Here is a 12,120-nt window from a genome sequence, read left to right on the forward strand (position 1 = left end):
GTCTGTGTGAGCACCGGATTGGGAATCCGCCGGGGGCTGAGACCTAGCACTAGAAACAAGGGGAACCAATTGCTCTTGGGCCAGTTGGGGGCTACGAGAGCCAGTCGACCTTTGAAGGATCTGAGTTTGTGCAGAACTTTCAGCAGGAGATTCACCGGAGGAAACAGATAAATCGTCTTCCAGGTATTCCAATCTAGAATCATAGAGTCCGTGGCATAAGCCTGAGGGTCCAGGTTGGGGGCTACGTAACAATATAGTTTGCGATTGAATTCCGTCGCAAACAGATCCACCTGGAGACCCGGGACCTGAGATAGTATCCACTGGAAGGATCGATGGTCTAGTGACCATTCCGACTCTAGCGGAGTCGTCCGAGAAAGGGAGTCCGCTACCACATTCCGGACTCCTGCTAGATGGACTGCTGACAGGTGCCACTTGTGCATTGCCACCATGGAGAAAATCTGCAACATGACGTGGTTTATTTGGGCTGATCTGGAGCCTCCTCTTTTGAGGCAGTGAACTATAACTGCACTGTCGAGAACCAGTCTGATATGGAGATTCCTGGCTGGATTGAGACGTTTTAAAGTGAGGAAGACTGCCATGGCCTCGAGGACGTTGATGTGCATGTGTCGTAAGACTGATGACCATAACCCTTGGACTTTCTTGTGTCCGGAGTAACCTCCCCACCCTGTTAAGGAGGCGTCTGTATGGACGACGAGTCCCGGGACCGGATGTTGTAAGGGAACCGACTTGGAGAGATTCTTGACCTTCGTCCAAGGCTGTAGACTTTTCTTCAGGAGTGGGGGAAGGCGGGAACGTCTGTCGCGGCGTTTTGCGGTTGTTCTGGATCTCCACACTCTGTTTATGTCCTTGAGTTTGGACCGTAGGACGATGTCTGTCACGGAGGCGAACTGCCAGGAACCTAGGATCCTCTCTTGGTTCCTTCTGGAGGTCAACTTCTCCCTGAGAAATTGCCTCGTCTTCCTCGCAATCTCCTTCCTTTTGGCTTTGGGGAGGCACAGCGTATGGGAGCATAGGTCCCATTGTAGACCCAGCCATTGAAACTTGGTCTCCGGGACCAGGCGGGATTTTCCAAAGTTGACTTGGAATCCCAGTTGACGAAGGAAGGTGAGGACTTTGTTCGTTGCTACGCGGCAATTCTGGGCATTGTCTGACCAGATTAGCCTATCATCTAGATAGGCCACTACCTGTATTCCCTGAGTGCGAAGCTCTTGAATGACTGTCTCTGCTAGTTTGGTGAAGATTCTGGGTGCCACGTTGAGCCCGAACGGCATCACTTTGAATGCGTAGGCTTGTTTGCCTAGCTTGAAGCCCAGAAAAGGATGAAAATGCCTTGCTATTGGAACGTGATAGTAGGCATCGGTAAGATCGATGGAGGTGGTGACGGCCCCACGAGGAAGTAAGGTCCGCACCTGCGAGACGGTAAGCATACGGAATTTGTCGCAACGAATGAAGGAATTTAAACGAGACAGGTCAAGGATTACCCTTTCTTTGGCACGCTGAACAAGCGCCCTTGAAATCTTAAGCGACGTATGCTTTGGATCGCATTCTTTTGTAGCAGATCTGTCGTGAAGGAACATAGTTCTTCTGTTGGCAATTGGTAAAAGCTGTTCGGTGGAGGAGGTCCCTGTATCCAGCTCCACCCTAATCCTTTGGAGATAATGCTGGAAGCCCAATCGCTGAACTTCCAACGGTCTCGAAAAAGGTACAGTCTCCCTCCTACCTGCGTTGTCTAATTGGGTGGAGGATGATTTGCCTCCTCTGCTTCCACGGGAAGACTTGCCCCGGTGGTAACCCCTTCCGCTACCTCGGGCGCGAAAGGCACCCCTGGCACCTCTGTGACGCTGGTAGCCACGGAAGGAGGTCTGAGCCTCATAAATGGGGTTAAAGGCCGGGGAGAAGGACGTGGAGGCGATTTGAGACTGAGGGACCAGGACGTATGGCTCTTGCTGCTGGCCCTTTGATGTAGAAGGCTGGGGGCCTTGGGGAGCCGTTTGAACCCTGAATTGGGAAGAGTGGAAAGGCCTCAGTCTCTTCCTACCTCGGATTGGGGTACCAGTAGGCTCATATCTACTCTTTGGGACGAGGCCCCACCTAACTTTGAGGCTTTGGTTGGCCCTAGCTGCCTCGCTAAGGACCGAGTTAACCAAATCCTCCGGGAAAAGATCCGGGCCCCAGACCGGAGCTTTGATGAGCTTATTAGGCTCGTGCCTAATGGTGGCTTCAGAGAGGACGTGTCGTCGATAACGGGTCCTGGCGCTTGCAAAATCATAGGCGTCAGCCATGAAGTTTTGCAGTAACGACTTAGTGAGGGCCTTAAGGAGGTCCTCCTTGTTGTAAGTGGCAACGGCCAACTCGGAAAGGGTGACCGAATTGAGAGATCTGCTGAATCTGCACCTAGAATCAAATTCTAATTTAAGAAGAGACTCTGGGAGTTTGGGAAGCCGTTCGCTGAACTGCGTCGAGGCACAGTTTGGGCTCAACTTACCTACGGAAAAGGTAGCTGGGGCATTCCGCCAACATTCATTGTCCCCCGGAAAGAGGAGGGAGGTTAAGTCGGTCTCCCTGAGTTGTGGTAAAGGCTTCTCATCTTTGATAGCCTGGAAGACCGACTCCAGAATCTTGGTCGCACATGGTGTAGGGGTTTGGTCGTCGGCCACAAACATAGTGTATGAACTCTTGTGGGCCGTAATCATGGTGTTCAAACATTGCCACTCATGGAACAGGCGAACCAAGACACACTGTGCCTGTTCCTTAGGAAAAATGACAGTTTCCTTTGGAATCTTATCTAAACGGATCAGAGCTTCTTCTGTGAGGCGAGCGTAGCCGGGGAAGGGGAATTCAAGACGCGGCGGGTAGAATTCGTAGTCAGTAAGAGGCCGTGTACCGAAACCCTCGATTGACAGCATACCCTCCGAAAAGGGGGCATGCAATGCTAACCTCCAAGGGTTATTCTTATTGAAAGGAGGAAGCTTGGAGGTGTTTGGAATGGGGTACTGCTGTTGAGGAGGTGGTAGCCCCGAACTCATGAGGCCTTGGACTAGGCTCTCCACAGAAGCTATCCTCTTGTGTGATTGCTTCGTATGAGACGATAGCATCGACTCAAAACGAGCAAACAGTTTGTCAGAAAATTCCCCCATGTTAAATGATCCCGCCTGGGGGGGAACAGGTGCCGGAACAGAGACTACCTCTTGAGAGGTTGAGGGCACAGCAATTGGGTCTTGAGAAACTCTGGTGGAGGAGGATTTAGCCTCCGAGGGTGACGATCTCGAAGGGTTGTGGTCTTGGGAAGATTTGTGGGTTCTATATAAAGGCTTGTGAGGAGCCTTCACTTTGGGTGGAACGGGTCGGGAGCTGAGATCAGTCCCGGTTGCCTCAGGAAAACCGTGAAAAGAAGATTGGTCGGAAGTAGAAGAGAAAGCCGGGCTAGGGAGAGGAATCCCAGCCCGGGAACCACCTGACTCACCTACGTCCCTACCTGCGTCGGGATCATCCAGAGCCATGGGTTCCACATCAAGGTCGAGGGTAGCGACGTCCTCAGTTAGGGTGGCGCCCGTCTCCCCTTGGTCCGGGGCCAAAAGAAGAGATGCAATGCTCTCGATGATCGGGTCCGCTAGCGCTATGGGGACCGCAGCTGATGTTTTAGCATTGGGGTAGAGGAGGGAACACCATTCCTCAGAAAGGATATACGGCTGTCTGGCCTTCACGTTGCGGGCCAACCCGCCAACCCAGATCTTGAGGGTGGCTCGGGCTGTTTCCATTTCAAGCTGGGTGCTCTGAAAGAGAACAGACTATTAGTGAGTGATAAAAGTGCCAAAGAAAAAACTAAGAAGCCCAAGGACTTCGTAGGCACATATAAGGCATGCAGGAAGTCCATAGGACTGTGGCCTTACAGTACAAAACAATAAAAGAGGACATTAAAATGTGACTCCCCACAATTCTGTAATAGAGTAACTGCACTCACCGATTCAGATGTTAGAGTGGAAGCCAATTTGTAGCAGACAGGACAGTTGTCCGAATGCCAAACAGCTAGGTCATCCATTTGAAGAGAGCAGTGAGCGTGCGAACGACACACATTATGGCCGCAGGGTTGGTGGAGAACAGCGACACATGCCGTCATCGCACAGCGGACAGTCTGTAAGATAAAAGATACATGAGTATCTTAAAGGAAAGCAATTAGGGGCCGAAGGTCCCAGTGCTTAAATATTATAAAAGTTACTATCATGGTATTAAAGTTGAATATACATAGCTATAATTATCCTGAATGAAAGCAAAAGAAGGGCACGGGGCCTGAATGCTGTAACTCTATATATATATATATATATATATATATATATATATATATATATATATATATATATATATATATATATATATATATATATATATATATATATATATATATATATATATATATATATATATATATATATATATATATATATATATATATATATATATATCAACCCATGATAAAACTATTCATATAAGTGCCTAACATATGAATGAAGGCAAATAGGGGACCCTGGGGGGTCTGGGGATTATAAGTCATATATCAAATAAATGATAAAAATTATTCATATGTAATACCTTAATAATTGAATGAAGGCAAATTAGGGGACCCCCAGGGGACCCCGGTGTTTAAAAAATCAAATAACAGCTTTACTTGATTATAAAATTATTAAATTAAATTAAATAAATGAATTAAATTAAGTCAAACTGTAGTCGTGATCATATCATGGAAGGCAAGGTCGAGAACTAGGATCGTATATAATAGATAAACGTGACTAAAATATAAAGGGAATCCAAGTAATAATGAATAACGTTGGCTCTGGGGCTCAACTAAAAAACTCGACCGAATGGTAATGAATAAAAGCTACTCCCGGGGATCCCGTAATGGAAGTCTTTAAACATATGTAGAATATAATATAATGATATGGGATATAATAAGTCCTATACGGACGATAATAGCAGGAGGTACCGTAGGTGAGGACACTCCTAATATAAGTGCTCATTCTAACAACCGTAGCTAAAAGCAAGGTTACACCAAGGTGCAGTTATACCGACTAATCACGTGTGATAGTCCCCGGTGGTCCCGGCCTTCCCCCTCCCCGACCGATGGCGACGGGAGGGGGGAGACGAAACTGCCCGGTATGAATGAATGAGACTAAGTCATACCCCGTTGGTATACTCAGTCCTCAATATGTCGGAACGTTGATGGAAGACTGAGGTACAAGCATACTTGACCCGTAAATCATAACCAACAACCATCGAGTGAGAGGAAGGGTGTACACTGAAGGGGGGGGGGATGGAATAGCCTCCCCAACTTGTTGGGGGGGGGTAATGGTACCGGGAAATCGCCAGTGCGCAGTGGTAGACAGTGCTACCAACTGGAGATCCCCTCAATCATGACATGAAAATCCCAAAAATATGATCATAACGGAGTAAGCAATAAATATAATATCAATGCACAAATACATAAAAAATAATTAATGAATTAAAAACGAAATCACGTAAGTAAGGTTAGGCATGCAGAAAAAATATGGCGAGAGAGGGACTCGGGCGAGTAAAAAGGGAGGAGCATGACGCCATCAGGAGATGGAAAGCAGGGGTACCAACCTAGTTACTGAAGCGGTAGATCGAACAGTAAAAACAACAAAATACGCGAGAGTCCCACTCGAACCAAACGTAAAACTAGGTGGAGCGTAATAAAACAAAAGGTTTTACTAATAATAAGTGAGATGGTCGAAATTAAAGCTCCTAGAACTAGCGAAACAATCTCAATGGTGACGCTATCCACCAACATGCACGAATGCAGGCATACCAACATAACCTACTCCTGATGAAACGCTAACACCGATATCATAGGATAACATAAAATAAATGCTATATGAAAGCATAAAGTCGGTGTACTAAATGAATATAAGGAAAAAACTCCTAAAGGATCGAACGAATATAAAAGACGGACGAACTAACGAGACAAAGGGCAGAGGCGAAAGAAAGAACGGGGACGCCGCTCATATATAAACACTTCTCAATAATAAAAACAAAGATTACACTGCCCAATCTCGTTAAAAACTCATGGATAAGGTACTTAACTTCGATGGGGTATCTTGGGAATCGGCCATCGAGAGAAAGTTGATGATAAATCCAATGAAACACACGAGAATAAAATACTTGGACTTATATGAAACAGGTGCTTGAAAGGAGTGATGGGCAAGCGTGGGTTGAGTTAGTAGTACTGGTCTGCGAGGCAGGGGAGGTTGAACGGCACCTCACTATTGGGGGATTTCGAAGAGGAGAAGTCTAAATGGTACGAGACCTCTGGTATTTCGCCCCAGTCTATACCGACACCATTAGGTGAGCGAGCTAGTTCAACCTAGCATTCCTTTACATTTTTTCTCTGGTAATATTAGCAGTTATATTCCTTTGAAATGGTGCTTAAGGAGCATTTCACTGGGCGGCACAGGTCTCTCGCCCAGAAATAGATTTTTCCTTCGTCAAAATCCCTTATATATATCTATATGAGGTCCGTGAGGTGCGTGACAGAGGGGGGGGGGGTCTTAAAAGAGTCCGTGACGTGCGGGACCAAGAGGGAGAAGCCCGTACACAACTTAATATTAAATAACATAATAAGGTACCACGGAACGAGTCGAAACTCCCCGCCGATCGTCGGCCAAACGAGCGACGCAAAGAATCGACTACGACCGGCAAGAGTAGGGGGAAACGTAATGTACGTTAATGAATAATAATAGAATGCCTCACAGAACAACGGGAACCGCCCGTGCAAAGCGGATGCCCCCGGGAGGAGTACATAGACGCTTAAAAGATATCGGCGGGAGGAGGCTAGGAGTAGGTTGGCTCCGAGACGATATCAGGTATACCAACCTGCCAGACCCACGAGTGATATGATCACGTGGAAAGATTAAAACACTATAAAAAACATAACACATGGTAAATAAGAGAGGAAGGCATGCTGGATGATAATAATAATAATAAAATTAGCTATAAATCAATCGTAAAACAAACGAGGGCGCGAACAAGAGACAGGAAAGAACAAGCCTGACGGCGCTAGGAGTAGGTAGGGCTACCAACAGAACACAGGGTCAGTGAAGTGCTAACAAAAAGAAAACTAAATTGTAATAACTGACTCATGAAAGCCCCTCGAACTAATGCAATCATACGAATGACGTTAAAACAGTAAGCGAGTCCGTGGCGTGCGAACGTAAATAAGCTAAGATATGATATGTGGAAAAGAATGCTGATGGCAATCAGGCATGCCAACCTCCAATATACGCACATGAATATGAAATAACTGTTATCATAAAACAGGATAATATAAAATTGATACGGTGTGTGAACCGTGGAGATCCATAAAGTTCACAACGAGAAACAATCAGTATGGAGGACTAATTGAAAATCGTTGGAACGAACGAGAGAGGGAGAGGAAGGAACCTGTCCCAAGGGAGACCCAGCAAGGTCGTGAATAAAAAACTGAATAATATAAACAAAAATGGACAAGGCCCCCTCCAAAATCTCAAAACTCATAGCTCTGGTATTTAACTTAGATGTAGTGACAGTGGAGTCGGACATCTTGAGGTAAATCCAGAGAAAAACCAGCGAAATTCACACACAACACAAAATATTGTTAACAAACTGCGTGCTATTTTAGGAGTGGGGTTACTGGCGTGGGTTGGTTAGTAGTAGTACGAGGTTGAACGGCGCCTCGCTGTTCGGGGATTTTGACAGGAGACATCTAAATGGTGCGAGGCCTCTGGTTGTGATTTATCGTGCCCCAGTATTATATCGACACCTTATACAGGTGAGCGAGCTGGGTTCAACCTGGCATTCCCATGCAATTTTTTCTCTGGTAATATATAGCAGTTATATGCCTTAGAAATGGTGCTATAGGAGCATTTCACTGGGCGACACGGGTCGGAGCCCAGAAATCCGTTTTTTGGGCTCGGCCATGTCGTCCTGATGGAAGCTTACAGAGAATTAACTTGAAAGTACTATATCTGTGGGTTTGTATAAGTGCCTTTACTTTGAATGAGTTCCTTATATGGTCTGCTAGACCTTTATATATGACATTTCCGTTATTTGTCATATCCACTAAGTTTGGAACTAACTTAGGGCTTCCTGCCCCCTGCAGGAAAATTGTCGACTTTGACTATAAGGATTCAAAGTTTGTATTTCCATAGAGACACAAGGGAAACTTCTTTTAAGATTATGTGGTTGTGCTTTGGAAATCATTACTATCAAGATATCTATTTAAGGAAAATAGAAAAACTCTGGAATCTTTTATTTTATTACAGAAGATAAAAAGACGCAGATACACTTTTCTTTTTTCTTTTCAAAAGCAAAACAAAATAATAATAATGTATCCTGAGAAGGAATCTAGCCTGCATATATGAACATCATGGTTATATATATATGTTTTTAACCTGTAAGGGAAGAATATACATGTATCAATTAATTTGTTAGAATGCCACTCAATAATGTGAAGTTAATTTGTTTAGTTTCACTTAGATGTTAGATATGCTTCAACACTGTGTACAAATGTTCACACGGCACTGGTGTTATTGGTTAGATTCTGCACCTATATAGAACAGTCCATTAATCACCATAGTGATTTTCACTAGAAGGTATTACACGAGGGTGCTAACACCTATTCACCCGAAACACTGTTGAGTCCCAAAACAGTCCACTGTTCATCGCAGCACTAGACAACAACAGGTTTTATGACACTACCTGCCACCACCACAAAGTTTTTATCTCGTGCACTTGCTTCGCATAATGTTTATAGAAGACTCTGGATGATTTCCACCTCGTATATGAGCGGAGCCTTTCAAAGTCCATGTGTTGAAAGAAGTTCAACGAAGAAGCAACTTTTCTTGGATCGTGACCTGCAGGTGTACTGTCAGGATCCGCTCTGCGAGTAAAGTAGGTGAGTTTCGCCCTCAGTTGTTTTACGGATAAATTTGATCCTGAAGTTTTGCCTCGGAAGAGCTGTCCCTCCTTGAAGTTTGAAGTTCGTCGAAGATAGACCTTAAGACACTCTACTGGGCATAGAGAGACATCTTCCTTCAGAGAGCAGATTCTCCAAGGACCCCACCTTTTGGTGGGCAACTCGTTTTGGCAAGAAAGGTAGGATCAGGGAAGAGATTCAGTTCTCCCATTTCTGTGAACTGAATATGGCCTTCATTCCTGGATAAGGCCACTATTTCACTAACTCTAACCCCTGAGGCTATAGCAAACAAAAATATCACTTTCTGTGTCAGATCTTTTAAGGTGCAATCCTCATTGTTCATATTCGAAGCGTAGTGCAAGACTTTGTCCAATGACCATGATATTGGCTTTGGAGGGGTTGCAGGTTTGAGTCTAGCACATGCTTTCGATATCTTATTGAAGATTTCACCCTTAAGGCGTGAAGAAGAGGTCTAGTCAAAGCTGACTTACATACAGTTATTGTGGTGGAAGCAAGGCCTTGTTCATGTAGGTGGATGAAGGAGGAGAGACAATAATTTATTGATATTTCTGTCGGTTTCCTTGCTTTCACAAAGGAAACCCGCTTCTTCCAAGACGATTCATATTGTCTCCTAGTTGAACTTGACTTGTATTCTTCTATGAAGTCGATCTTGTCTTTTGAGATCCCAAACCTTTTCTTGGCTGCTAGGGCGAGAAAATCATGAGATGTAGCTTGTTGGATCTCAAGGATGAAGCGTAGACAGTCGACTTCTGAACCAGTTGGGATAATACTGGGTTTGGCAGAGGAAACAGCTTCAGTTTCAATTCTAGAACTAGAGGGAACCAATTGCTTCTGGGCCATTTGGGGGCCACTACTGCCGCTGTTCCTCTGAAGGATCTTAGCTTGTTGAGGACCTTCAGCAGGAGATTGGTTGGTGGCAACAGATAGATTCGATTCCATCTGTTCCAGTCGAGAGACATGGCATCTGTCGCTTCTGCTTGAGGGTGCTCGTAAGGGGCTACATAACGAGGTAGTTTCTTGTTGTCGCTCGTTGCGAAGAGGTCGATGACTTATAAAATCTTCTCCCGGCAGCAGGGAATCGGTAAATGTACTCATTTGCCATCTTCAGCTCTTGCTCCAGGAGAAGCTTGAGGTAAAAATGGGAAGCTAGGGGAGTATCTAGGGCTCTGTCATTTTGTAAGAATCTCTCTGTGGTGCAAGTACCCTAGGCAGGACTGCGAACTGCCCATTACTTTCATGAATTGACCCACAGGATCCTAGATGCATTACATTAGGGCCTATAGTAGCTACACAGCAGTGGATTGAGGATGGAAGTTACATGTTAGACTGCAATGAAGTGAGGCTTGACTGGCCCTTTGCTTTCACTGTCATCTTCCCTCTACTGGGGCACAGCATTGGAAACCCAATCTGGTGCAATCTATTCGTCTAAACGCAAGCCCAACCTCACTAGTAGCTTTTCTATGACATGGCATAGAAGTGTCATTCCACACACTGCTTAAGAGGGGAAGCATGTAGTAAACAGGCAAACAGATTACTTTTCATATGCCATATGGTGTGAACCAAGCAAATCCATTGGATACTACTGCGACTTGGTTGGAACCAGGCAAACCCATTAGTATACATATACCTCAGAGTTATGACAAAAATTTTCAACTCGGTGTCTTTTATTGCATGGACCGTGAACCCGCTGGTATAATCACACCACTAGTGCCTGAGGTGTTAGGAACCTGAACTGTTGCTGCCTACAAGGTCCGAGTTTTGGAATCCCGGGATTAGTTTTCCAGCCAGTTGAAATAGGAACTTTCTCTCACCTTAGGATAAGTCTCTTATATAAAGGACGAGGGTTTGTATTTGTGCCAGAATAAATATGAATTTAACAGTATTTTGCATTTTTCCTAACTATACAAACCTGAGTCCTTTACTCATACTTTCGCACCATCACCAACCCCTTAGAAAATCCCTGCTGCAATCGGAGTGACTACCCCTTCAGGTAATTAACTAGCCAACTACCTACACCTCATTTTAAAAAATTTGACTGCTGGATTCCAGCTTCGATGTTATCACTCTCTTGTGTAAAGGAATCAGGTCTGAATAGTTAGGAAAAATACAAATTACTTCCAAATTTGTTATATTAGCTAACTAGTGGGTGGACAGGGTTTACCTGCCATCCACCACTAGTTAAATTTTTAACATCCATTTCAGCTTTGCTGAAGTCATACTCCTATTAAAAAATTATGGTTTGTTTTCATATAGGAACAAGTATATTTTGTATGAAGTGCAACAATAAAAATATTATTTGAATTTCGACAAGAAGACCAAGAGTATTTTTATTTTTATTGTGTATTGGATATCTTGGTGAAATAAGTAATTTTACTATTAAGCACAGTCCAATTTAGGGTGGTTCATAATGTATCAAAGAGCACCATGCATACAAATTTCAGCCGGGAATCCAAGATATATGTAAGATTTCTTTCTTTCTAGGTAATAAATGCTGAGTGCCCATTAGCTGAACTGGTTGGATATTCTACGGCTTTACGAACAATTACATCTGGAACAGCAGTTTTCAGCATGGAACTTTCAAGTTATAAACTGATGAGTGCTCATGACCAATCTGTTGCAATTGAAAGAGTGACTGGATTTTAATCTGTATATAAAAATATTTTCAGTTTAGACTTACTTTTCAATATCCATAATATCCATTAAAAGTTTTATTTTTATGAACAGAAACAAGGTTATTGTTTACATCAACTTTTCCTTTGATTAAAAAACGGATTTTGAGCAAAGCGAAAAATCTATTTTTGGTGATATGGCCATGTCGTCCTGATGGAAGGTTTCTTTAGGCAGCTTTCTAAGGGATATTTAGCTACAGTGATACTCCCAGAGAATTAACCATAGGTCTCCAGAATTCTAACTCCTGGCGCGAGTATCCTTAATATAACTTTAAGGATATCGCATAATATCAGGGGAAGTATTTCTTGATACGACACATGGCAATCTTCACCCCTAATAGATTTTACTCTTTGAGGGGGGAAGAGTGGCGAAATGAAGGGGAGCCGTTATCACGGTACCCGGTGGATCCCCTCCCTGTACTACTACGGCGCCCCGGGTCTGTC

General features: G+C 44.2%; 1 protein-coding gene across 3 annotated transcripts in view; it reads left to right on the top strand.

Annotated features, from left to right (window-relative positions):
- mRRF2 (mitochondrial ribosome recycling factor 2) overlaps window positions 1-11,677 on the top strand; it is a 464,036-nt gene extending 452,359 nt beyond the window's left edge. For all 3 annotated transcript variants that reach the window (XM_068384901.1, XM_068384905.1, XM_068384907.1), the window contains exon 16: window positions 11,489-11,677. In XM_068384901.1, the coding sequence (XP_068241002.1) occupies window positions 11,489-11,650 (162 nt within the window). In that variant the 3' untranslated portion in view covers window positions 11,651-11,677. The remainder of the gene's footprint in view (window positions 1-11,488) is intronic.
- The last annotated feature ends 443 nt before the right edge of the window (window positions 11,678-12,120 follow it).

This window comes from Palaemon carinicauda, chromosome 1, assembly GCF_036898095.1.
Source record: "Palaemon carinicauda isolate YSFRI2023 chromosome 1, ASM3689809v2, whole genome shotgun sequence".
In the NCBI taxonomy this organism is placed as follows: Eukaryota; Metazoa; Arthropoda; class Malacostraca; order Decapoda; family Palaemonidae; genus Palaemon; species Palaemon carinicauda.